This window comes from Ptychodera flava, chromosome 15 (assembly GCF_041260155.1).
Source record: "Ptychodera flava strain L36383 chromosome 15, AS_Pfla_20210202, whole genome shotgun sequence".
Classification (NCBI taxonomy): Eukaryota; Metazoa; Hemichordata; class Enteropneusta; family Ptychoderidae; genus Ptychodera; species Ptychodera flava.
In genome coordinates this window covers 2,421,373-2,449,349 of record NC_091942.1, presented here as the reverse complement: position 1 = coordinate 2,449,349, position 27,977 = coordinate 2,421,373, and the positions used below count along the sequence as shown (strand labels likewise).

The 27,977-nt window shown below is 36.6% G+C and overlaps 2 protein-coding genes across 5 annotated transcripts; one reads left to right on the top strand and one right to left on the bottom strand.

Moving 5' to 3' along the window:
- Positions 1 to 1,607: 1,607 nt before the first annotated feature.
- LOC139150861 (histone-arginine methyltransferase METTL23-like) lies at positions 1,608 to 15,521 on the bottom strand. Of its 3 annotated transcripts, XM_070723288.1 has the most exons (6): positions 14,855 to 15,519; positions 12,832 to 12,936; positions 10,070 to 10,307; positions 8,819 to 8,903; positions 6,631 to 6,859; positions 3,295 to 3,716 (listed from the first exon to the last, which is right to left on the bottom strand). In XM_070723288.1, the coding sequence occupies exons 1-5, from the start codon at positions 14,942 to 14,944 to the stop codon at positions 6,634 to 6,636; spliced, it is 744 nt and encodes a 247-aa protein (XP_070579389.1). In that variant the 5' UTR covers positions 14,945 to 15,519; the 3' UTR covers positions 3,295 to 3,716; positions 6,631 to 6,633. The 3 variants fall into 3 exon arrangements, with proteins under 3 accessions (XP_070579388.1, XP_070579389.1, XP_070579390.1); XM_070723287.1 differs by lacking the exon at positions 6,631 to 6,859 and having other exon boundaries at positions 1,608 to 3,716; positions 14,855 to 15,521; XM_070723289.1 differs by lacking the exons at positions 6,631 to 6,859; positions 12,832 to 12,936 and having other exon boundaries at positions 3,308 to 3,716; positions 14,855 to 15,506.
- Positions 15,514 to 27,862, top strand: LOC139150860 (N-acetylglucosamine-1-phosphotransferase subunit gamma-like). 2 transcript variants are annotated; one of them, XM_070723285.1, is made up of 11 exons: positions 15,514 to 15,620; positions 15,971 to 16,025; positions 16,640 to 16,707; positions 17,498 to 17,552; positions 19,270 to 19,353; positions 20,825 to 20,918; positions 22,769 to 22,883; positions 23,211 to 23,293; positions 23,788 to 23,925; positions 25,664 to 25,736; positions 26,995 to 27,862. In XM_070723285.1, the coding sequence occupies exons 1-11, from the start codon at positions 15,560 to 15,562 to the stop codon at positions 27,099 to 27,101; spliced, it is 933 nt and encodes a 310-aa protein (XP_070579386.1). In that variant the 5' UTR covers positions 15,514 to 15,559; the 3' UTR covers positions 27,102 to 27,862. The 2 variants fall into 2 exon arrangements, with proteins under 2 accessions (XP_070579386.1, XP_070579387.1); XM_070723286.1 differs by having other exon boundaries at positions 25,664 to 25,789.
- Positions 27,863 to 27,977: the final 115 nt, after the last annotated feature.

Here is a 27,977-nt window from a genome sequence, read left to right as displayed (position 1 = left end):
AGTTTATAGAATTTAATTTGCTAAAGTGGTACTACTGTGTGTAAGATATTATATCTTCTACTTTGGAATAGTTGCATAATTATTAAAATCAGTGATGCTGTTTCACAAGTTCTACTATGCTCAGGGTCCTATACTTGTACAACATAAGAGACCTTTATTTTTTTCAACCTAAAGCATTATCAAAATGTAAAGTAATTTTATGCAATTATCAAACAATTATTAAAGGTATACAGTCACCTATAATCTAAATATGCCCATATATGATCAAAGGGGCATTCCTTGGTATTCAAAATGCCCATGTGAGGGAGCTGTTTTTAAAAAGCAGCCACCCGCTTAAAATCTTTGATTGGTTAGATCTTCTCTTTCCATGGTAACTGTGGCAAAATTGGAACAGGTGACAGTATACAGTACCTTTAAAACCGTTACCTCTTTACTCCACAATGAGAATCAGTGTTTCCTTCCATGTACTGTTTTTACGTGGAATGCTTTCTACGATTTCAAAGACCAAGTCCAGAAAATATTCACACTGTTTAGTAAAATTTGTAATTGATTCTTACGAATCTTGGCTCATCTGGGAGTCTTAGTGTAATCTCTATTATGAGTTGAGTTTCATACCTACATGGGTATGATTGACATGATTTCCTCAATAAATCAATCAATTCAAGTTTCAGAACAAAATTGCAACACACACATCCCTATCTAGAGGATCAAGGATTTTGTAAAAGTTCACAAGAGTGCAGCTAGAAGTTGACATCTAATTTGAAGAAACTTTCTTAGCCAAGGCTTTCAGGCACTTGTAATTACAAATCATTTGAAGAACACTGACCACTCAATGGTGTGTTTTCCAACTCATGAACATTTTGAGTCAATATTTCACAATATAAGGAAATTTCCTTGTGCTGAACTATATACAGTATATGAAAATATTCCTGCATCAGAACTTTTATTGAGTCTGTTGTGGATCAGTTTAAGCTGAGAAAGTGCTCTGCCACTGAATGATGAAAGCGGACACATGTGATCATCTTATACACAGTGTGAGACTGTCGGTGAAACAGATCTCATGAATTTTGGGGAATAATTTTGTAATCGCCAAAAGTTTCGACATATAGTTAAACCTGTCTTACTGGTCACCCTAGCAGAGTGGTCACATCTCTATGGTGGATACTTAAAGGCCCCCTACAGAACAACCTTTAAATGTGATCAGCACCCACATGTAATTGCTCTAAATTCTGATACAAATCTGTGTATAATGGTCAGCATATCTGACTCCAAATGACCTGTGTCAGAAAATGTTTGGACTGAAAGCAAGAAATAAGTCTGTTTTGATCAATTTTATATATCTGCATCACAACTGTTCTTGAGCTAAATGGATGTATTACTAGTATGATGTTCAAGAGATTTACGTTATGTAATTTGATTAGGCCAATAAAAAAAGTAGGGGTGACATGCCTCTGAAAATTAGGTTGGTGGAAATTTTTTTTTATTTTTATTTTTGTTGGCCGAGACCCATAAAATACAGTAAAAATTTAGAGAATTTAGCCAAATTTTGTTTTCAAAATGTGAAAAAAAATGTCAAGGGTAGGCAAGTTATTCTATGGTAGATTGGGTTACCAGAAACACACATATTTTTTATTTGGCCTTATTACTGTTATTACTGTTACACACAGTGCAGTTATTAAACTGAAAGTAATGCCACACCCACCCTCTATAGAAAGGCCGCCTAAATTTTATGGTCACTTTTTCTTGGTCCCTTTGGTGACCACTAGACACAGGTTTGACAGTAACATCACAATTAAACTTTATATATTTGTGATTCTTGTGTCTGTGTATGTCTGTGTCTCTGTGTATCTGTGTCTCTGTGTGTGTGTAATTATGATGTCCCTCTTCAAAGTAACATTAATTCACAAAGACCAGTGAAGCAAAATGACTGTCAAAACGGTGTGCAAAAAAAGAAAACCTTGATTGGATGTCTAACCACCACACAAGAAAAAAAAATGCCTTCCATCGTTAATATGCATTATGCATTTTATGTTCCCTCTAGAAATGTCTGTAAACATCACATGGCTTCAAATATTCATAAAATCATTTCATATTCTGCTATTAAAAAGGCCACTTATCGTTGATAGCCTTCATAATACATTGAAATTTACAGATACTGAAATTTACCAATCTGCAAAATAATAACGCTCAGAAATCATCTGAATTTACAGGACATACAATTTCTGACTAAAGCCTTTCTGTGTCCCGGTGAAATTGTGATAATTTCTGGCAAATGAAAAGTGACAGAAAATATGCCAGTACTGTGATGTTGAGAGCCATAACAGATCTTGCTAGGTGACATTAATGACCGTGTTGCTACAGACTGAAATAAGCTTTTCACTTGATGCATATTTCATGTCTAGTGTTGTTACAATATTGATGTACGGCTGCCCGCATCGCATGCGCCAATTATTTCAGCAGACGGCGATGTCTGTACCACATGCAGAGGTGTGGAAATCCCTACACAGATCCATCTGATGGGATGACAGGTATCGCTACCCTGGCATCGCTAACAAGATTTGTCATCTCTGTTCTGTTGTTTATTAGCATGTCAAATATGCACCTTGATGAGCAGTTAAATCTTTGCATTAGCATCTGTGCATCAAAAAATGTAAAGCTGTATCCATCTAGTCGCAGCAGTCGTAAATGTCTCAGTGTGACCTGAATGTAAATACTTCCAACTTGCTCTGCATCAAAATGAGGAATATGCAATCGTTTCGCAGTCCATTTCACAGCGGTTCCCACACAGATGGTGTAGCAATACTCACAATGGCTGTTCAATATTTGCTGTTTTTGTAAATTTCAAAGAGATATTGATTCAGCATTGGAAAAAAAAATTGTCTCCATTCCGAGAATGACTGTGCTTAAAACTTGTTCGATATTCCCAGAGTTGTAGTGCTGAAAGGCTGCATACCTACAGCATTGTAAACCAATTCTGTGCTACACAGTGTGTGGCTCCACTTCAAAGCATCATAATGGTACACACAGCAGAACTCCACTGAAAGTAGTTTGACATTCACAGTACATGTACACACAGTGAGACTGCACTGAAAGTAGTTTGACATTCCCAGTACAAGTTCACTCATTCTGAAGCCTTAAGCGATTTTTTTCACGTTCATGAATTGTCAATCAGCGTAAAGTGGAGAGAATTCGTGTCCTGCAAAGTGCTCACGTTCGTCATGTATTATTCTACATGACATGTTGCTGGGTATTTTGAAAAGCAAATGAAGAAATTGTTATGGCACTGCACAGATTCCCCAAGAGACTTTTAATGCATTGAAAGGGAGAGAGATGACAATATTCAATGATTATGACACAGGATTTACAGTGATGAAGCCTGACACTTTAAGATTTCTGCATCACCCTGGCAAACTTCTCATTACATGTCTGGCTGTACACGTTTAGTCTCTGACATCTATGTGAGTCATTTCAATCACATCACCTGGGGGCGGTAGAAATCCATGGCACTTTTCAGAAACAGCATCATCTGATAGTTTTTTTCTGGCATATCTTTTTTTGTCATCTCTTCAGTCGTCATCTCCAGCATCCATATGGTATGGTTGCCTGGGAGATTGGACTGAGCGATGGATTGAGAGTCTGCTTCAAATGATGGGAGTGAGATATGCAGGCACTGTAATTGCCACTTGTTCAGCAGAAATTCTATTGACCAGTCAGAGCTGAAAGAGATTTACAACAGACAACAGAGTTACGTTTCTTCTGTATTTCTATTTTTCTTCTCTGAGAGTCTGACAATGGATGACATCATGACTTATGCATTCTGTGATAAAAAGACTGAAATATGGATGTTTTCTGGTCCTATTAACAACCTGAAGAAGCCACACGCAGCATTGATCATGCAAAACAAAACACACATTATGTAGTCGTGATAACCAAGCCTATCACTATTTTCACCTGCCAGCTAACGCAAATGTCAAAGTGTAAAAATAAACATTGTAGATTGTTGGGCAATTACAGCAAGAGTAAAAATATCCACAGAGGCACACGACTCGGAACAAAAAACTGATGGAGTAAAATATTGTACCCATCTAACTTTTTGAATGATACAAACAAAATTTCTATTTGTACTTTCTGTTTTGTTTTACTTTTGTTATTATTATTATTATTATTATTGTTGTTGTTGTTGTTGTTATTGTCGTCATTATCACAGTTTGTTTTATCATTACTGTTGTTGTTGCTTTTGTTATTGGGTTAATGTAAACCTAATTTCTATAACTATATTTCACAACTCAGAAAATATTATTCATGGTTTATTTGGTTGAAAATAGATTTGAACAGAAAAGCAAAGAAAGAATTGTTGAGGTAGTGGTGCATAGCTGAATTTCCCAGAATCCAATCTGATCACAGTGTGATGAAGCAACTGATCAAAGCCTGATCTATGAATGCATGTCAAAGATGTGCAGGAAACTAAAAATTCCCAAACAACCTACATGCAGCAATTCCATTTGTGTAAAAAGAGGTTATCGGAAAAACATAATTTTTCTTCAATTGCCATGGATTTCTATAATGCATGCTGCCAGACGGTACCTTCCGTATTGCAATCGCATCGGCCATTACTTTGTAATGAGGGGTAAATGGTATAGAAAAGTGACTCACACTGCAAACTGATGATTTCTCAGGATATAGTGGTGTTGTTTGACAGCAATTTCACCAAAATGGAAAACTAGTGCCGGTATCTGCATTAGCAAACCTCACTTCACTAGCTCAGATACAGTCACGTATGATGGTATTAAAATATTTATGAAATGTCTGAAAATTATGAAAAACATGTTTTACAGTTCCTACTATGGCAGGTTCAAATGTTGCCAAAAACATTTTGTTGAATATAAGTGAACAAGTTAGAAATACTGACCATATGCAAAAACAATTATTCATTCATTAATTTATTTTTATTTTTCTAAAATTACATCAGAGTTGCAAATAGTCATGACTGCTGGCCATCTACAGTATCCAAGCTTTGTAGGGAATAATAAATTATATCACAGACCTTCACTCTTGGGTCAATGCTAATATTTAATTGGAAAAAATTTCAAACTACCTGACATGAGATACATGTGAATACTGAGAAACATGATGAAGCTCTTTGAGTCGTTTCAGTTCCAAGGATTTTTTAATTTTATGGTTTGAAGGGACAGTAGCTGTACCTTTTGATGATTTTCTTTCACTCTTTTTGTTTTTGATGTCAATTGAAGTTTCTTGTTCTACTCTCCAACGCATCTTGAGATACATAATGTTGAGCATGTCACCTGGACCTCTGTACAGTTTGTATAGACTGCACTGTTATGGTTGGTAAGTGAATTCTGGTCCGGACTAGAATTCATATGTAAACACTAACAGTGCATTTTACAAGTATAGAAGCTGTATTGGTAAGCTAAATAGAGGGTGTTTTACAGTATCATGATTTTGGGTGTGGACAAGAACTTGTGACTCACATATAAAACAACAGTGGTGAGAAAAAAGTCATCAAAAATTAGAGCTACTGGTCTCATGACTGAAGGGCCACACACAAATAGCCAGTTAAGGTAAAGGGCGACGAATTGGGACGCGCACACGCTTTAGAACGTTTCTGCGCAGATTTAACTCCAGCCTGTCGCAAATGGGTTACTTTGTAGCATGTATTTAACATCACCTGTCATTGTTGAAATTGCGCTTTTACCTAATTTTTTGACCCAGTCTCTTAGAAATACATGTGACCTATAACCTTGTCATATTTTGACCCCCTAGGAAGCTGGTTTTTATTCAATATGAGCGAAAAATTAACATTTCTCTCCCATTTACATGGCGCATATTACCCATTCATCTAGAGAAATTGTAAAAAGTAGCGTGGTGACACCCTTTTATTAAAAGAGTAAACTTAATGGTATTATGTCAGAATTTTATTCGCCAAGTTTGGTCAAAATGCCACCATTCAAAGCGACAGGAAGAAAGTTCGAAAATTATGTAGTGATATAATTTCGATACTGTCATTTTGTAATCGATACTTATATAAAAATTTCTTTACAAACATCATGAAAACTATACATTCGATAGATATGGATCTTAAGTCTTGGTATTTATTAAAATTAACTCATTTGCTAAGCTTTTTATAATTGCTTTCTTTAGTTTAAGTGAATTATATCATTTTTATTTATTTCTAGCGACGCCATTTTAACGTCCGTTTCCATGGAAACGAGCATGGTGACCCCCATTTTTTATTTTATTTTTGCACTTGCACAACTTCCAAGAATATTTTTGCAAAGTTTCAAGAAAATGACACCACAACTTAATTTTGACGTAATTCGTAGTACTTCACCTTAAAGAATGAAAAAAACCAAAATTATATACCATGTTCAGACAATCTACTTGAATCAATGAAATGCACTTTTAATAGGATTTGTTTGTTTGGCTGTCCTTGACTTTTCCTAAAACCTACCTTCCCACTAGGTGAAACAAGCAAACACAGAAATAAAACAATGTAAATACATATACTCATTTTCAAATGTTTCTTGATATACGACACAGAAAATAGCTATTTTTGATTTGCAATACCTTACACACTGTGTTTGTTTTTCATCATTTTGTTTGAAAACATACCTGTTAAGAGAACTGTTGACCATTCCTTTTCGTAAGCAAAAACAAGTCATCGTTGATGACACAGTCCCCACTTGTTAATAATGGGTACTTTGATGACATGTCCTCAGAGAGGATAGAGTCCTCTTCATTAATTAGGTCTGTGATAAAAATACTTTGATACAGATGGCGCTCAATGGCCAAGAATGAGTTCCATGGTGATGAAAACATAAAACCAATGTAGGCCACCATCCTAAAGTTCATAAAATGAGTCAACTAGGAATTAATCAACAGGATGTTGCAAAACTTTTTGCATACAATTCTAACACTTAACAGATTATCACTGGTACCATATTTCATAAAGTTTGATGCAGTATTTACAACACTATGAGATCAACATCTGTATCAAGTTTCATCACATTTGACGTTGTATTAATTTGTGGCTATATCACCCTAATTAGGAAAGTTCATTACTTATGCAATTACAAATTAATTAAAATGACACTGATAAATGTCTTTTTCAATGTTAAAGCAATGTGAGCTTTACATCGGTTAACATCTGTATAAAGTTTCATGAATTTGATGCAGTACATATTTCTTGACATATCAGCCTACTTACGAAACTTCAATAATTGACATGTTACTGCTACATGACGTGAAACAAATTGACGAGCATATGTATGAAATAGGTCAATGTCAACTTTGAATGATACTGGTGGAAATATGTCTGAGTTATGGCTCTGTACATGAAAACATCGTAATAAAATGGCTGCCTAGCGACCATATTGGATCGTATCACATAAAAAATTGACGTTCATATGTATGACATAGGTCAATGTCCTTGTACCAACTTTGAATAAAATCGGTTGAGATATGCCTGAGTTATGCCTCTGTATATGAAAAAATTGTAACAAAATGGCCACACAACAGCCATATTGGATCGTATCACAAAACAAATTGACGTGCATATCTATGACATTGGTCAATGTCCTTGTACCAACTTTGAATAAAATCGGTTGAGATATGCCAGAGTTATGCCTCTGTATATGAAAACATCGTAATAAAATGGCCGCCTAGCGGCCATATTGGATTGTATCACAAAACAAATTGACGTGCAAATCTATGAAATTGGTCAATGTCCTTGTACCAACGTTGAATAAAATCGGTTGAAACATGTCTGAGTTGTGGCTCTGTACATGAAAAAATCGTAATAAAATGGCCGCCTGGCGGCCATATTGGATCGTATCACAAAACAAATTGACATGCATATCTATGACATTGGTCAATGTCCTTGTACCAACTTTGAATAAAATTGGTTGAAACATATCTGAGTTATGGCTCTGTACATGAAAAAATCGTAATAAAATGGCCGCCTGGCAGCCATATTGGATCGTATCACAAAAAAAATTAACGTGCATATCTATGACATTGGTCAATGTCCTTGTACCAACTTTGAATAAAATTGGTTGAAACATGTCTGAGTTATGGCTCTGTACATGAAAAAATCGTAATAAAATGGCCGCCTGGCGGCCATATTGGATGGTATCCTAAAACAAATCGACGTGCATCTGTATGACATATGAAGTAATCCTTGTACCAAGTTTGAATGAAATCGCTTCTTGCATCTCTGAGATATCTGTGTGAACGGACGGACGCACGCACATACGCACGCACGCACGCACGCACGGACGCACGCACGGACATGACCAAACCTATAAGTCCCCCCGGACGGTGTCCGTTGGGACTAATAAAACTCAGGATTCAACGTGTAAATTCAGTACCAAAGAAACAAATTACTCTCAGTATATTTCCTGACACTTGAAATTCAAAATGGCTGCCATTCCTGTGTTAACTCCATGGGGAAAATTAAATTTGGGATTTTCTCAAAAGTAAAATGGTGAAAACTTTGCTTAATCCATTAGCTTCAAAATAAGGCCCACAAGATAACAATTCATCATTGAAGACACAGTCATAGAGAAGCTGATAAATGGAATGGCTGCCATGGGGCCATATAAAATCAAAATCAAAATCAAAATCAAAACAAATCAACACGCACAGTATGTATCTTATGTCGTGTTTTCTTTGAGCCAAATTTAAAGGAACGTCATGGCAACAATATTCACACACAGGCAATTTAAATTTGGATCAAAATACAAATCAACATGGTCATGTACCTTACACTAACAAAAATTGTACCATGGGTTTTACTTACTTCCTCTCTTGGTAAGTGCAAAGAAACCTTGCATCGGGATTTCGGTCCAACAAAAAATACACAGTTGCCAGAACATCCTCAAAATCTATAAAATAAATACAAGAGATGACAGTTGCTAGGGAAGTGTATGGTGTAATAGGAATGACAGAGACAGAAACACACAAACAGAAATATTTCATGGCTTTTGCAATGATGCAGATAAAATATACTGAGAGCAAGAACATTTGTAGTCATATTGTACTTTTTAGAATTTCAGTATTATTTTGTGAGAGAGTAAGTCTGAAACTGAAATTAATGACTCTGAAGAGAGATTGTTGTGGGCTGAGACGACCTTTACTATCATTGCAGACAAAACTCTGTGTTCTATGATATAATCAAGTACAGTTACACTAGCTGTGCATCCTGAGGACAATTCATGTCATGTCAATTATCGTTATGCATTGAATTGCTCTGCATTTCTTTCAAATGAAACAGAGACGATGTAAATAATTTATCCTGTTTTCATTTTTCAAATGTCAAATTTGTTCATGCAGTCAACCAATATTTGCTCAAGTGATGTTCTTTGTGGTGGAAAATGCCATCGATGATACACAGTTATTTTACCAGTAAAATTTCTGTACACTGGCAGTGAATTGGTGTCAAAGATCGGTGTGCCATAATACAAACCACAGCCTTGTACCCTGTTCTTGACCACAATGCTGTTATCTTTGCAACCTGGTGTTCACAGTATTGTATCACTTTATGATTATTCAAGTAACTGCTTTATACTGGTAGGAAATCTGGATAGCACACTGATATTACACACATACAATTAATTAACAGTTATAAGGCAATGGATATAGTGAATCTGTTGTGCTTCAAGTTCAATGACAGACGTGTGGACTATTAATCTGTTACAATGATTTTCTTATCTAATGCTTCGTGTGAGCTCATTTTGAAGCTCTTGGAATGAATAAAGTTTTCACTGTCTCATTTTTGCTGAAAATTGACACTTTAATTTTTCCCCATATAATTAACATATGGATGGCAGCCATTTGAATTTCAAATATCGGTAAATGTTAGATAATTTGTTTATCTCTTCTACCCTCATTTTTATTTGTGATTTTGAAAGAGAATAGTTTAAAGTCTCTCTCAGGAAAGTTTGAGCAAAGTTTAAGTCACTCAATTTCGAGGCGCATTCTACCTTCATATATTTTTTCCTCACTTGTTTATGTTGGGTACTTGAACAAAACAATACCGTCCATAAATTACCTTTGGTATCATAAAAGCAATCCGAAGCTACAATGAAATCCAGCGTAGGCAATTCAAACAACTCTCTAGAGAAATCTCCCCAAGTAATGCCAACGACATCAACGTCTTGTAAATCGTTTGCTTGGCAGCTTCTTTTACAGTTCTCCAGACACCGTGGAAACTGCCTGGCATCCGACAGTATGACTTTGGCTCCACATTTTGCCGCTACTACTCCGGGAAGACTGGTACCTGCACCGAGCTGAAAACAGATAACATTGACAGTCTATTAGCTCCGAGACCCTGGAGCAGTTCAGCACTTTGATTGGAGCCATCAGATATGAATGTATATCAGCTCCACTGAGCTGATGCTATCCATTTTGTTAAGAAAATGCCTCTAGCAATTGAGTGTTACAGATTGGCAAAATTTCACTGTATTTAAATGTTTGCCTTCAAATAAGAGTGTTGAAGCTTAACTAAGATACATGCACAGCCACATAAAAACAATATCCTGCTGTCACACTATACACGCTGTCAAGTATCTTTAGATTTATTAAAGTAAAGACCATTTTTCAGAAAAATATCTTTCTTTTCAACTCAGATTATTAAATTTTCCTTGTCAAGTTTTTTCTAACTTCTGCTTGACCATGACTGGAATATTTTTAGATTGTCTCGAAAATAATCTGAATATTTTTTAATGTTCTGATGATGGCTATCATGATAAGATCACCTTTCAAGTTCTCCCAGTCAATGACATACAAATATTGATTCCAAATAAATATTTTTAATGTCACCACATTTATCTCATTTTTACATATTTTTATGGTTGATAATTTTTTTTACCTCCTCAGTCTCAACCATTTTCATGATTTAATTTCATGTTAAGTTTAGTCACAGAGTTTGTCATTTGAATGGTGCAACTACAGTATTTACAGGAGATTGGGCTTGAAATGAACAATGCCATATATAAAACACAAAAGGGAAAATTACCCTCTGGCTCTTCTTTCCTAGACACTATCAGAACACATTAATTAGCCGATGCAGATGATTCATCTGACTAACTGCATTCAGAGGTGAACAAATCCAGTGGTCTGAATTCCAGGACTATCAATGTGTTTTGTTAAAACAATTGAGTTTGCTTTTCCTCTGGTTAACAGTACTGGGGAAAACTAAGGCACTTGTATGATATAGAATGCATGAAAGACTATCATTAAACTAGACTAGTGTAGGACTTTGACTTGCAAACAAGACTACATGACTAGCAAACTAGACTACAGGACTTGCAAACCAGACTACAGGACTTCAACAATAGATGGCAGAACTAGCTTAGTAGACTGTAGGACAAGCAAATTAGACTACAGGACTAGCAAACTGGACTACAGGACTAGCAAACTGGACTGCAGGACTAGCAAACTAGATGGCAGAACTAGCTTAGTAGACTGTAGGACAAGCAAATTAGACTACAGGCCTAGCAAACTGGACTACAGGACTGGCAAACTGGACTGCAGGACTAGCAAACTAGATGGCAGAACTAGCTTAGTAGACTGTAGGACAAGCAAATTAGAATACAGGCCTAGCAAACTGGACTACAGGACTAGCAAACTAGATGGCAGAACTAGCTTAGTAGACTGCTGCAGGACTAGCAAACTGGACTGCAGGACAAGCAAACTGGACTGCAGGACTAGCAAACTGGACTGCAGGACTAGCAAACTGGACTGCAGGACCAGCAAACTAGACTGCAGGACTGGCAAACTGGACGACAGGACTAGCAAACTGGACTGCAGGACTAGCAAACTGGACTGCAGGATTAGCAAACTGGACTGCAGGATAAGCAAACTGGACGACAGGACTAGCAAACTGGACTACAGGACTAGCAAACTGGACTACAGGACTAGCAAACTAGATGGCAGAACTAGCTTAGTAGACTGCGGAGCTGGTAAACTAGACTGCCGGACGCATTGGACCAATGTTGATGATGGTCTGTCGATTGTACTGGTAGGATTTGCTCACTCCTTACTGTCATGTCAAGTCCCACTACCTATATGCTCTGTTCAACCGTTGAGGGCGCACATCATTAAGAAGGAGTCAGCAAACATACTCGGGAATTATCTTCTTTTGTAGCAGGAACAAGAATTTTGATGGCACTTACATGAGTGAGATATGATAGAACTAGACTGCATCATTAAAAGGTATGAATCATGGATCTACGTGCTATAAAGGACACTGCTTATTTGAACACTCTCTCAATGCAATTCCGTGATACAATTTCATTGCTGACCCTCTAATCTTTTTCAAAGGAAGGGGCTTAGAGGCAATCATGGTATTTGTTAAAACAATTATCAATGAACTTAAATGATCATACAATTAAGCTCTTAGTAAAGCTTTTTATGGAAAATGTTGAACTATGATCACTTTCCTCTCACACGCAACTTTTCTTTTTATTGTTGTCATTTTCCTTTCACAATTCCCATAAGGTTTGTGACTTTTTTCAGTGCAGTCTCTGGATACCAAATATCTACAAGTGAATTACCTGGTATGTTGTGGAAGTATGAAAGTCTGTATAACATATCAGACAAATTTTGAAGGCATATTCAGACCACATTTGTAAAGCTAAAATATTATCCCAAGGTTGGGCCCATTACTATGTGACTTTAAAACTTCAAAAAATATTATTAATCTATGATATAGGAATGTTTTCTAATAAATTCACACGCAATGAGCCATTGAAGTTCCTTTTGGACAATTTCTCTTCAGGATAAAGTTTCAATTATTGCCGAGATGTTTACCTCCAAGATGCTACTTCCGTTGATCTTGTGTTTGTTGTACCATAAATATTGCGCTAAAACAGGTGCACACGGCCAGATGTACATCCCGTAATGGGGATCTAGAATCTGAAAGTTACGAGGAAAAAATTATTTAAAGCTTTAAACTGATAATAATGCCAGGGTAAATGACCATATCAATGCCTTGTCACAGATCTACAGCGTGTGTGCATGTCTGATAATCAGCATGATGACATACCAAAACTACAAAGAGATTTCATATCCTTCTTGTTTTCAGAAAACCGTTTATAAAGAGGCATATGCCTCATGACACTGAAAAGAAAACTTGATTGTATGGACAAGTTTGAAATTCAGAGGTAACCAAAATGCATCAGGTACTCCTGGAGAGCAGTGTGCATCGTACTTTTAAAGTTGTGTACCCTGAAATACCAATGCATGGAGCAGATGATTACTTCTACTCGGACTCTATTTCTTCAGGGTTCATGCTTCTCCTGCAGTTCAGGACATGCTTTATTCAGTTACATGTACACTCTATGGCCTACAATAATTTTTCATTTCCATATTCCAAAGGCAAAGGCAATTACACGTGCTATTATATTAAGTGGTGATACAATGACAGTACTCAAGAAATTAATTATTTTTATTTCAGCTAATTACATATTTGAATACTTAATGACCTTTAGAATTGATCTGTGGTGAATATGATTCATTATGTTGACCATAACACTTTCAGTTAAGTTGCAAACATGAGGCAAAGGTTCAAATTTGCACAGAAATGGAATACGTAATGAAACAAGTGAGCATTTTCAGTTCATATCTGGTTGAGAACAAGTTTTCTTGACCAAAAATGACAAAATTGTTTTGAAAATATGTTTTCTTGATCGAAAATTACAAAATTGTCTTAAACACACAAATTTGCATATTTCTGGACAATTTCCACATATCCAACTATTGTCATCCCTGGGCAACTGTACACCAAATGTAAAAGCTGTCTGTCCAACAGTTCTAAAGAAAAGATATTGTACAATTTTTTGACCAAAAATGACAAAAATTGCCCCATAACGGTAATTTTGCCAATTCTGTCATAATTTCAACAAATAAGAAGGGTAACACCCTTGCAAATATCCAACCCAAATTTGAGAGCAATTGGGCCAGCGGTTTCTGAGAAGAATTTTTACTTAAACTGAGAACCAAAAAATTCAGCAAAAATACAAAATTCAAGATATCTTCACGAAATGCATATAACTGTATAAGATCTACCTTAGGTACTTGCCCTCTAATTTTCAAAGCAATCAAAACAGTGGTTCTTGAGTTATTAATTTTTGACCATTTCCACATTTTTAAAGCTCATTTTCATAATTTGGCTATGCAAACTTCATTCGAACCAAATCCCATCTACAGCCCGGGAAGCATCAACACACTATATACCAAGCTGAAAAGTGCAGCGGTTCGCAAGTTTTTGATGTTGACAGACATACTATATGTACACACATACATACACATAGACCACATCGACTTCAACTTATACGATAACCTCACATTGGTATACCAAATGTGAGCTAAAAATTACATCTGCACTGGAATAACTTTATGGAAAGGATTCATGATTGAATTTTGACCAACTTCAGGCAGCCCGCAAAATCTGCAATTTCTGGATGACACTTCAGTTCCACCATTTTCAGTCTATCTGAAGTGTTATGAACTCTGGTATTAATTACTGTACACTAAAGTCAAAGAATTTAAGCATGTGCAGTGCATTTTCATGGACCTTCAACTCCCCTTTTTTATACATGTATTTGTGTGTTTCATTTAGTTTTAAAACTAGTAATAGTACGGCAAGGGACACATTAATTCGAGTATGTTACCACTGAACATGTAAAATAAGGGTTAGGACATACATATTTGCATGTAAATCCTAAATTTTACAATATCGCGTTTAGCTTACGTAATCTCTAGATGAACACTACATAACAGTGACCAGTAACATAACTAGGCGCGTGACGAAAAGCAATTATAATCTACTGACCTCTGGTATTGTGACCTCTAAACAGTCTTCTTTCTCTCCACCTGCACCGCCTTGAAAAATCAATTTTCGGTAATTAATGTTTGACGCCATTCACCAACCACAAACAAGGCCCATCTATTATCTACTCAGCTTTTTAAAAATATCTTTCCAAATTATTCCCAAACGAAGCCTTTGGATCTGAATCAGTCCTGCCCTTGCTGTTTTTCACGTAATTCTCTCTCCTCTGAAAGACGCTCCGTTAGTTCAATTTGATATTCCAGGTCTTTGATGTTTTGTTGTTTTCTTTCCCGACGTTCTATATCTCGAAGCACTCCTTCAAACATTCTCTGTTTAGTTGAAGTTTTGTATTGATGCACCCCATAAATGATTCCAATCGACGTGATCACTGAAAGCCCAAGGGCAACTTTTGAAGCAGTCGACATTTCGCGAGTCTTCGGCAGTCCTCAGATCATGCCACACGTTCCGAGCGATGGACAGCAGACTTCAAAGTCCCCACCTGGGAGTCACCAGCAGTTGAAGTTTTGTTAATGAACGGTAAGAGCCGTAAAGCGATGTTTTCGAGATTGATACGGACAGGAACACTTAGCGATCATCAAATATTTTGTTGAAAGTTGTTATGCACGCACGGCTACTTCATGTGCGCAGCCATATTAGTTTAACAATGCATTGTGGGTCAACCGGAAGCGTAATTTATTTACTTCCAACATGGCAGCAAACGATGCAGTTTGGCTTTGTCTATTTCTAGTAGTACAAGTTTCTTTTCCATGTAAGTATTCAGTAGTGTGTTAGTGGGTCGGTGTCGTCGTGTATGAAACAATGATTCTTTACTACTAGCATTCGGATGTATTTATTCCCATGATCCCGGAATCCTGACTTGCCTTGTACCATGGATTCACCCAATCGATTCCACACACGGGTAGTACAAATTCACAGAGACCACAATCTCCAACCCTTTCTGAAATGAGTGAGGTCACAATCCTACTATAATGCAACTTGATACTCCCACAGTGTGTCGCTATACTTGGAGTAGTCATGGAGCTGAAGAACGGTGTAGTTTATGCGAAGCCATTAATCGAAATTTAGTTTCAACAGGCATTCACATTCTCTTGCCTACAGATTCAAAGAGTGAAAAGGTGTCCATGAGACTTGTTGATGAACCGTCCAACTTTGGGTAAGTCTATATTTTGCATAGACTAGGTAGTCTATCATGCAGGGAGTTCCCACAGGGAATAGAGTAATCTTGGTATTTAATGCTATTGTTTTTGTTGTTTATTATGTTATTGGGTAATAAAATCGGATATAATTAACACAAATATTTTCTTTTTGTTTATTCTCTTCTTCTGTTAACCTTCAAAATAACTGTAAAAAAATAATTATAGAGCTTCCAAGGCTTTGAGGTGCCAAGAAGATAGAGTACAGGGCTTTATACAAACAGAACCCGTGCCGGCAGAGTGTCTATTCTTTCCTACGTGTATGTTGGAAAGAAAAGACACTGGCCTTGTACTCTATCTTCTTGGCACCGCAAAGCCTTTGAAGCGCCATAAAAACTGTTTTACCTGTGCTAAAACAGGTCCCATAAATAGCATAGAAGCCCAATACAGAGATAGAGATAGTTGCAAGAGTAGTGTAAATGTTTAGAATGTCGCTTTTAGCAGGCGTGATGTCCAAAGGGGATGTCTGTCTTGTATATCAGGTTTGACATCAAAATCATTACTCCAAAAGAGTACATCTTATAGTCACATTAGTGTTGCAGTGATATTGAGAAGTCATTTCATTTCATTGCAGATACAATCAGGATAGTTTGCAGCAACCGTCAAGTTTGGTTGCCAAGGTGAAACCAGCCAATGTATCAGGTAAGTCATCAACTGAAATACAAGAATTCTATAAATGGTTCTTTGTTACCAACATAGGTAATCCCTCTCCCCACCACATCATGTTTCAATCATAGAAAGAAAAAAACAATATTGGTCTGTAAATATTGAAAGAAGTACATGTATGTACACTTTATGTCTAGGAGTGATGAGTACACAGACCATTACTTGTACCGTCATAAATGAAATCACAGCCTATGTCTGAGTGTGTCTATTTGTAAGCTGTCAGTATTGGCCTACTGTAGAGTAAAATGTCGCACTCAGACTACTACAGTGTTCTATAGAAAATGGACATTGAAGATGCCAAGTGAAACTGGTCAAACAAATAAACTTATGCATAGGAATGCACAGAGTTACATCTATGTTTCTGCACTTTTCTTTGTGCAGTAGTTAATTGGAATATCCGTGAGTCCAGTAAACTCACTTGGGATGAAATGAGGAACTATTTTTAAAAAACCTTCATGATAGTTTGTAATCTCTCCAAATGAAAAAGATGTCAGGATTTGTATAAAACCAAGGGATCATGATTATACTAATATTGAAAGGTTTTCCATTACATACAAACATCAGAAGTTACATACATGGTGACTTCTGATGTTTGTATGTAATGGAAAACATCAGAAGTCACCATGTATGTAATTTCTGATGTTTGTATGTAATGGAAGTTACTAGCATGTTACTTATTCAAGGTACATGTGCTTGCATTTCAGGAAAGATTTCATTCATCGTTTAGTTACACTACACAAAAGTCTGTTCTTATTATCTTTTCCAGGTCCAGTTTTGTTGAGAAGGCTTGCAGGACACTGCATTGAGGAAGTTGAGGGCCAGTGAGTTATTTGTTTGTCGTAGTCAGATTACTCAGATTATATATTTTGTTGGGCTTCACTTGATTCAAAGTATAGTATTATTTTTTTGAAAAAGATACGTCAGTGATGAGAACAGTATTAGCGCCCTCACAGTTGACTTCTACCAAATCACATTTAAAGTTCTTCAATACGTCGGTTTCGAGTTGTCAGAAAACGCACGAATTTTTAACATCGGTTGCATGGGGGCGCTCGAGATTTTGCAAAAGTGAGGGCTAAAATTTTAGTCATGGAGGGAAGTCACAACATCACGCGTGAAGACGTCCGCAAAATGAACATGAAAGAGCTACGAGAATTTTTAAAAGCAAGAAAGATTCCCCTTTCCAAAGCTAAAAAGGCTGAGTTGGTAGAGCTTGCTGAGAAATCCATTGACCTTGGATTAGAAACTAATGTAAAACATGTGAAAGAGGCTCCCCACCATACTATCCAAAATGTTTTTTTTTTATGCCGAGTTTGTGTTTGATTCGTTTTGAATATGTGTTCCTACATTCTTATCCGATTGTTTGTGTTAATAAAAATGTTTGTTTCGTTTCGGATATTTGTAGGGAAGTTTGGATTTGTGTGTACGGTAATGTTTTGTTCATGTGGAGAAAGCTTATGGCGAGACGAAGCCGGGCCTATCGTGTGACAAAGTTGATAGAGTGGCCCTTTGATGCTTGCGTTTTGAAACCCGTGTGGTTTCTCATCAGTCGCAGTGTAGATTCTTTCCTTAGTTTGTGTTTGTGAAAATTTATTTTAATGCATTTTAATGACCTTGCTCTTCAAGTAGCGAGGCAAGTTCCCGTTTTACATGCGTTGGCAAGACGCCGACATCGAGACTGTTGCCGTTTCGTTTAGTATTATAAGAATCATCGCCCTCGAATAAGGTCGAATAATGTCGCTCACGCTTATGTTTTGGCGATGTGTCCGTCGAATTTGGCAGAAGATCACACGAAACGAGAGATTTTGAAGCAAATTAAGTACCAAGTATGAATTTTGAGAATGATAGGGAACGGTCGACGGTTACATGATAGATGAACTTGCTACTTTTCACAGTAAAATCGAACGTCGAAGATGACATGGTGGCATAATCCCTATATATAGGAAATATAGTCATTTGGTTTCCTGACATACTTTTTCTCAGGCATATGTACACACGTCTATGGGGCGCATAGTCTGAGAGCGGAATAGATCACAAACATGTGGAAACTGTTAGGTACCCAGCTAAGTTCACGTCGTATCATCCTTATCCATGTCGATCTCAGGCGTTTCTCTTTCTTAACATCGGGGAAACGGTGGAAGGTCATGCTATTCATCCATGGGTATTTGTCGAGTTTGCCGGCTTTGCAGTAAAAGTTTGGCATAGTCAAACGCTTACGGTGACAACAGAGCAGATGAAAGTAGACTAAACTTAGGTTAGGAATACGGAGTCTGTGTGTTATCGCAATGTACGCAGACCGAAGTCCAGAAAGTAGCCCTCACTTCCGGTCAAAGGAAGAGCGCCCCTAGTGGCGAAAGCTTAAAATCCTTGAATTACCGCATGGTCTTATGGTAACTCGAAACCGACGTATTTCAAAGCTACAGAGTTGATGGCTACATGTAGGACATTTTACACTGTCACTTAAAGATTTCAAAGTTAATCAATGATAATTAATCTAGTTACATATTTCAGGAAGATATTTATTATGTCTTTGTCTTTCAGGTACAAGTATATGTTTTGTCCATTTCATAATTTGACACAACATGAACAAAGTCTACGGTGGAATCCATACAGTGGCATTCTTGGGTAAGCCAACTTGTACAGAGATTCATGAAATCTAATCGAGAAATGATAGAACTAGATTTTTTGTTTATGAATGAATATTATGCCATTTATTGATATGGATCTTCAATAAGTTAAAAACTTCAGAAATTGTCAGTCATACCATGGTCCCTCTGTCAAACAGTCCCTCTATTGTGTAGAGGGACAGTTGTCATACAAACTGCGGGGAGTAAAACACAATATCATCAAAGCTACAGAAAATCAAGGGGGAAAAATTGCTGATAATCAGTCAAATGTCCACTCTGGGCATTCATGAATTCCGAATGTCTGCTTCAGTTTATGGTCGTGTGAAGATAAGAATGGACAGTGAAATTGATCCAAATGTTATCACACTTGTGTAATTGGTTTGTAAAGTTGTTCCAAAACTTGCTGCAGTATCAGTACTTGTAATTAACTTGAGGCAAAGAACAGACGGATGATAGTGTTGTTTCACAGCAGGCTTCAGCTGTAATTGCTGAAGTAAAGCAATAAAACCTGTCGGCCGGTAGGAACTGATTAGTGTCTATGTGTGGGATAAATGTTTCCTACAAGTGTACACACACTTGTATTTCAGTAGTGGCCATGGCCGAGTATATGTTCAAAGTCGAGTTCTCGTACTATTCCCAAACACGGATAGTGCCCGTCTTCATTTCTGAGGATGACTTACACAGCATGTCTTACACTGATGACTTGCCAATGCCGGTCACCATGCACTGATATCTGTCGAAATGACTTTCCATCCACGTACATTTCGAGAACTTTCTCACGTACTGCTTCTGGCGTATGTACACCTCTTTTCCCGTGGATCATGATTTCTTTTGCACAAAGAACTTCGTACAGTGCGAAGACAACAAGAGTCTAATGACAACTAAACACTGACTTGGCTGTGACACTCAGGGTGGCGGTAAGGAATGTAATATGATTCTGCATATGTGAAGTGCACCGCAAAGTGTACTCCCATGGTGTGTGTTTATTAGGGGTCCATAAAAGCTCTTTGATTTTCACCGCAATTACAACAAGTCCGTGTAACTTCTAAGGCCAGTTTTGAAACAACTTCACAAACCAATTACACAAGTGTGATAACATTTAGATCAATTTCACTGTCCATTCTTATTATGTTGTGTTGATATTTATGGAATGTAGAAAGGCCCAATGAGTCCTCATCTCTGATTGATGTTTCCATTGAAGTACTTGTATCTATGGTCAATGTAGCCCCATGTGGTGTATTACACTTTCTTTTAGTAGCTGGAAGTTTATCAGTCAAACAGACAAAGCTCTGCACAAGTGATTTTGTGAAAACATTTTTGTGTCTTGCATTGCTGCTTAGATACTGACCACGCTAACAAGGCAATACAGACAATATTTGTAGAATTGGTTGTTGATACTCCTCTTGGCATTAAAGTTTCTGTTTATGATAGCATGTTAAATCTACATTTTGTTTATTTCTCATGAATAGCATTTGGCAGGAATGGCTGATAGGGAACAACACATTCAAGGCTATGTTATTGAAAAGTGGTGATGCGTGTGGGGAAAGAAACAGACAAGCAACGGTACGGTAATAATATCTCACAGCATGTTAAACTCTACAGATCATAATCTGGGTTGCAATCCTCATTCCCTTATTCCTTTAAAGGTGAAATGTAAGAATAATTTTCAAATTTTCAAAAACTATAGCATTTTGCTTATCCTATCTCACATATGCTTGTATAAATAAAAAAATTGTCGGCGAGGCAAAAAATTATCGCAATTCTTGAAAAAGTAGTTGGGTGTCAGCCCCGCCCACAGACCCCAACAGACCCCAACACAGAAAGAAGCAGTCCAGAGAAAATATTGGCAGCTGAGTCAATACTCACGGCTGTGCATGTGTTCGGTGCACTTTGAAGACTCGGCATTTGTCGTTTCGCCGAGCATCATAGCATCAATTGGATTACAAAAAAGTCATTCCGCCAGAAGCCGGATGCTATTCCAACAATTTTTACTACCACAATACTGATGAAAACCATTTGAAGGCTCCTCCTCAGGCAAATACTCCAGCTAGATCGGAGAGGTGTACGTGTATGATATCGAACGACCGCGCACAAAAGGTTCATGCAGAAACATCGGCGAGAAAAAATTATCAGCAGGCCGGTCCCATGTTTTCCTTTTCCTTATCTTAGACTATTACTTTTAACTGTGACACTGGCATTACATTTTGTATCGGAGTCATTGATGATCGCGTGTACAATTCAGTCATAATTTTAAAGTAAAATTGAAATGTAGGCGAAAAAATCCGACCTCAGTCATGTTTTATAGCATTTAGAACTGCAAGTTGTTTGTTTACAGTCAAGTGGATTGTACGAAAAGACAGTCCTTCCTGTGACAGAAATAATAATTGTATTTTTCATATTTTCAGTGGTTTAGACCATTATGTTTTCAAACACAAAGTGATGAAAATTTTAATAAGTTTAGAGCCCCACAATCCTGCAAAATTCGGCTCGTTTGGCATCGCCGCCACTTCAATGTCGCAGCACAGCATGCTGCGGTTTAGAACACTGACCGCAAAAAGTAGCAAAATGTGTGACATGAATGCGCCAATTTTTGACAACGCTTGCATGTACTGTGTGTAGGACAAATGAACAAGTAAGTTTTCTGTGAGTGTCAGTGATAATCTTAACATTATTAAACAGATGATCCTCTTTGGGGGATGTGGTGGCCTGAAAGGGCTGTTTGGTTTTTGATCATCTAATGATCAGTATACTGCTTCAGTATCAGGCCATGGCCAAAATACCGTTGTTCTCTGGCAAAGTCTTCGCGATATGGTGTAAACGTTCTCGCTGTCACTGAGCGACATTATGTTTGACTCACATGACGCCACTAAACGCCCTCTGGTAGCGAATTTGAGAAATCGACTGGCAAACTGATTCTGGGTCAGTCTTTGAGATCGAGTTTTTGGCGAAAAGAAAAGTTGTTTTTTAGACGTTTTATTTAAACTTAAAATAAAACTTAAAATAAATCATCCCACCCATCAAGTCCCATTTCTCAAGATATCAACTGGTTTTACTGGCCATCCATTGAATTTTTTTATGTCAGTCTGTTATGCTTACAGGAAATAGCTCAGAGGGAAATTTGATGTGAAGCAAGTGTCAACAATGGAAAAGCTAAAAAATAGGTTTCGTGTGTGCAATCGAACTTTAATCTTCAATATTTTACCAATTTTTATGAATTTTTATGTAGTTTTTTTGATAATTTTGGACCAAATAGACATCACATTTCATCAGCTACAGCTTTTTATCAAAATTTTGGCACAAATCTGAAAAAAATGGATTGGGGTGTATTTTTTATGGTTGACACAAAAGTTGACTTTGGCGCTCAAAGGGTTAATCCTGCCATATTGAATGTTTCCTTATTGTATGCATTTCAGGTCTTTTTCAAATGTAACACTGAGAATAAACTAACAGAGATATCGGAACCGCAAACCTGTCAGTATGAGATGACATTCCAGACACCTTTAGTATGCCATCCACATTCAATGCTCGGTAAGAAATGGAGGTTTTTGGGTCATGGAACAACATTACAAAATTATGAGTGTAGCTTTATCTCAAATTTGTTTTGCAATTTAAATATTTGCCCAGGGTGACAGTTTGATTGTTGTTAATCAGTTTGAACCTAGAAAAGTACATGTATGCAGAGAACAAATACAACTGTTCTGTGTAGATTAAACCATCATGAGCAGTCTGCTTTTTCAAGGACTTTTTGTCTGTCCATTTATGATAAATACTTGGCACAGGCATTTTCTATTTACAAATAGTTGTAAAGATTATATCATGATCATCTTGATCATCTAGTATTTTTATACCTGCCAGTTTATCCAATATTATCAGAAGAGTTGCGAGATAAATGGGACAAACTGGAAGGAGAACTTCAAGAGGAAGAAATCACTGAACAGGTAAAATAGAAATTATAAGCGATACAAAAATAATTAGGTACTAATGAGTGTTTTCAGTAGAGTGACAATGTAAATACAGTAAATACCTGCTAACTGCCATCCTAACAGGGTAGCTGCTGTAACAAAGTATCCAGTTGTCTTCAGTGGATAATCAATCTTCACATAGCAGATTTCTACAGATAAAACAATATTACAGAAGTCAAAGTAAAGTTTTAGGTCATACAGGAATTTCATATCAGAAATGCCTTAAAAGTTGAAAAGATGTATGAGTTGAGCTAGTTTCACAAACAAACAGGACTTTTTGCCACGAAAATGTTTGCATTTACATTAAAAGTATTTATTAGATCACTATCTCAAACTCTGGCTGTGGTGAGAGGTTGACTTTTTACCCACAATGCATTTGAATATCATACAGTTGACCCCTTGGCACAAGACAAAAGCTATGTTCGGTAGTGAGAATTTTGTTCACATACAAAGCTGTGTTTTCTTATCAGGGTTATAATAAAAGTCTGCATACAATATTTGAAGAAGCTGGCTTTGTGCTTCCACCGGATAAAACCCTGACACCAGTGAAAAATGAAGATGAAGCTAGAGAAACAAAGAGTTTTAGTGATCTAGAAACCTGCAGTGAAGTGAGTAAACTTAAAGAGTTTTAGTGATCTAGAAACCTGCAATGAAGTGAGTAAACTTAAAGAGTTTTAGTGATCTAGAAACCTGCAATGAAGTGAGTAAACTTAAAGAGTTTTAGTGATCTAGAAACCTTCAATGAAGTGAGTAAACTTAAAGAGTTTTAGTGATCTAGAAACCTGCAATGAAGTGAGTAAACTTAAAGAGTTTTAGTGATCTAGAAACCTTCAATGAAGTGAGTAAACTTAAAGAGTTTTAGTGATCTAGAAACCTGCAATGAAGTGAGTAAAACTTAAAGAGTTTTAGTGATCTAGAAACCTTCAATGAAGTGAGTAAACTTAAAGAGTTTTAGTGATCTAGAAACCTTCAATGAAGTGAGTAAACTTAAAGAGTTTTAGTGATCTAGAAACCTTCAATGAAGTGAGTAAACTTAAAGAGTTTTAGTGATCTAGAAACCTTCAATGAAGTGAGTAAACTTAAAGAGTTTTAGTGATCTAGAAACCTTCAATGAAGTGAGTAAACTTAAAGAGTTTTAGTGATCTAGAAACCTGCAATGAAGTGAGTAAACTTAAAGAGTTTTAGTGATCTAGAAACCTGCAATGAAGTGAGTAACTTAAAGAGTTTTAGTGATCTAGAAACCTTCAATGAAGTGAGTAAACTTAAAGAGTTTTAGTGATCTAGAAACCTTCAATGAAGTGAGTAAACTTAAAGAGTTTTAGTGATCTAGAAACCTTCAATGAAGTGAGTAAACTTAAAGAGTTTTAGTGATCTAGAAACCTGCAATGAAGTGAGTAAACTTAAAGAGTTTTAGTGATCTAGAAACCTTCAATGAAGTGAGTAAACTTAAAGAGTTTTAGTGATCTAGAAACCTGCAATGAAGTGAGTAAACTAAAGAGTTTTAGTGATCTAGAAACCTTCAATGAAGTGAGTAAACTTAAAGAGTTTTAGTGATCTAGAAACCTTCAATGAAGTGAGTAAACTTAAAGAGTTTTAGTGATCTAGAAACCTGCAATGAAGTGAGTAAACTTAAAGAGTTTTAGTGATCTAGAAACCTTCAATGAAGTGAGTAAACTTAAAGAGTTTTAGTGATCTAGAAACCTTCAATGAAGTGAGTAAACTTAAAGAGTTTTAGTGATCTAGAAACCTTCAATGAAGTGAGTAAACTTAAAGAGTTTTAGTGATCTAGAAACCTGCAATGAAGTGAGTAAACTTAAAGAGTTTTAGTGATCTAGAAACCTTCAATGAAGTGAGTAAACTTAAAGAGTTTTAGTGATCTAGAAACCTGCAATGAAGTGAGTAAACTTAAAGAGTTTTAGTGATCTAGAAACCTGCAATGAAGTGAGTAAACTTAAAGAGTTTTAGTGATCTAGAAACCTGCAATGAAGTGAGTAAACTTAAAGAGTTTTAGTGATCTAGAAACCTTCAATGAAGTGAGTAAACTTAAAGAGTTTTAGTGATCTAGAAACCTGCAATGAAGTGAGTAAACTTAAAGAGTTTTAGTGATCTAGAAACCTTCAATGAAGTGAGTAAACTTAAAGAGTTTTAGTGATCTAGAAACCTGCAATGAAGTGAGTAAACTCACACTTTACAATATTTGCAATTCAAAATGGCCACCATCCCTGTGTTAGTTTTAGGGTGAAAAAATTAAAGGTTAGATTTTTAGGAAACTAAGTAGCTGATCAGAGACAATAATATCAAAATTGTTAGATCCTGATATGGCTTTGCTTACTGTCTCTATCCAAGGAATACAACAAATTGGTTGAGGAAGTTAACAGGTTACGGGAATTAATACCAGAAGACACAAAGAAGGAAGTTGGTGAGTGAAGTTGAGTTTAGAGTCCTGCAAACTTATACCAAGGGTTTTTCACGGTAAGAAAGCTCCAGTTTCTGCAAGGTTTCAACACATCCTGTCATTTTCCATGCATGTTACATGCATGTAAATGTCTTAGACGGTAAGAAAGTACCTTTCATGCAGTGTTTCAACACTGTCTGTCATTATCCATCCATGCATGTTTTGTCAGATGTATGCATATCACTGATCAACCAATTTGTCAACTAACAAAACACACTCATATTGAAAATCATTGTAATTGATCTGCAATTGACTACTGATTCCAATAATACATTATCCAAATATTATTGATGATTACAAAAAACTGGAAAATCTTGTTGTGCCATTTGCCAATGCTGTAAATTTTTAAAAGATTCACCTTTTAGTCCATGAAAACTTATAGAATGAACTCTTTGTATTGCTACCAATACAAGCATTTACAGCTGGAGCCCCATATGTCTCTACTCATGCATCTCTGACAGATAAGCCTGAACTGACTGAGAGATAATTAATTGTTGTACAACAATGTTTACACCCACTTAGCTATATACATGAAGTATTGTATACAGTTATTAAATTTTGCAGAAATTTGAGTCAATGATGCCATAAATATATCTACATTACGGCCAACTGCTGCTTAATATTCAGATAGTTTAGTGTTATACATGATGCACAAATCTACACCTTCAGAAAGGTTATCGGGTCAGTCGTGTCATCATGTGTAAAACATTGCCAGTAACTCCAGCAACATCTCCTATGACTTCATATTTATTCAGTTTTACAGTAATTTCAAGGATTTTCAGTTTGATGTACAAGAGTCACGGCAGTTCAGGCAGCAGTGCAATACGCAGAATAGCAATGTGTTGCCGACTCTAGTTTGCATGATGTGGCACCATTGATCTCCCGGACCTATCATGACTTGACACAATTGACCCTCAAGACCTATCATGATCATGGCACCATTGACCTACCTGACCTATCGTGATCATGGCACCATTGACCTGCCTGACCTACCATGTAAACCCAAGGCAATGCACAGAAGTGCAGATCAGCATAATATTATGAGAGAGCTGTTTGATGAATCAAATTTACCCCTAAGGAGGTAGCACGTTCATTCTAGTGTAATATCAAGAGTGACAGGTGCTGATAGGTATGATTTAGAATCAAAGCTTAGTCCTAGACATGTGCCAGAAAAGAGATGATGAAAAATGACTTGAAATCGATGTCTCATTCCAAACTGCAGGTAATGAAAATGAATTTGCATTCAAAGATGGAGACTTTGAACACTATGCAGCTGCCGATGGCGATGGAGAGCATCATATGTATGATGAATTGTATGACTATAGATGAAGGCCAGATTGACCAATCAGAGGTGACGCCCATGATGCAAAGCATGTCAAAGGTCAAGGTGGATAACACATTCAAGAAAATTCACGACGACTGTGAATATTTGTAGACTGAACCAAGACATCCACATTTGATGACTAAAACTCAACAGTCAACCTGCTGTCACTGTTCCTTATTCCAATTCATTTGTAAGAGTATACATATTTATTTATCCTATTAGATATTAATGTGGAAATAAAGTCAAATTAAAGGGTGAGCTATAAGAATAGCAGGTTTAGGGTTCCAAATCTGTGGGTCATAACCTACAGTAATGTTCACAGTAAGATAGTAGATGCCAATGTGTTACTGTTTTGTATGCATAGTCATCTTGGTTGGCCTTTTAATTGGTATGCCGGTTTTGGTTGTCCATCTTTTGTGAACAAATGTTTAAATTCATTTTTTCTGCAATTGCCCTTCAGTCATGGACTTCATGGTCTTTGAGTTTCTTATGAAAGTCAGTTGATATGTCACTTTGAGTCAGTTATGAAAGTCTGTAGATATGTGTGTCACATTTCCATTCTTTGAGTTGGATAGGCTAGATACAGCCTTGCTTTTTACACTGCATCATTGGCATTGGATAAAATCAACACAGGTGACAAAGAGCCAGTGAGATAGGTTTATCTGTCAGGGGCATACAGACAGCACTTCTTCAACTTTCAGTAAATGCAATGACAAACTTACAGTAATGGACTTTTAGTTTGAATTAAATAAACGTGAAAAAAATACTGGGTTTGTGTAGGTTCTCTTCTGATTTTTAGCTCACATTTGGTATATGTATGTATACCAAAAAGAGCTTGTATGGTAGGTCAACAGCGTCTGTATGTATGTATCGGTATGTAT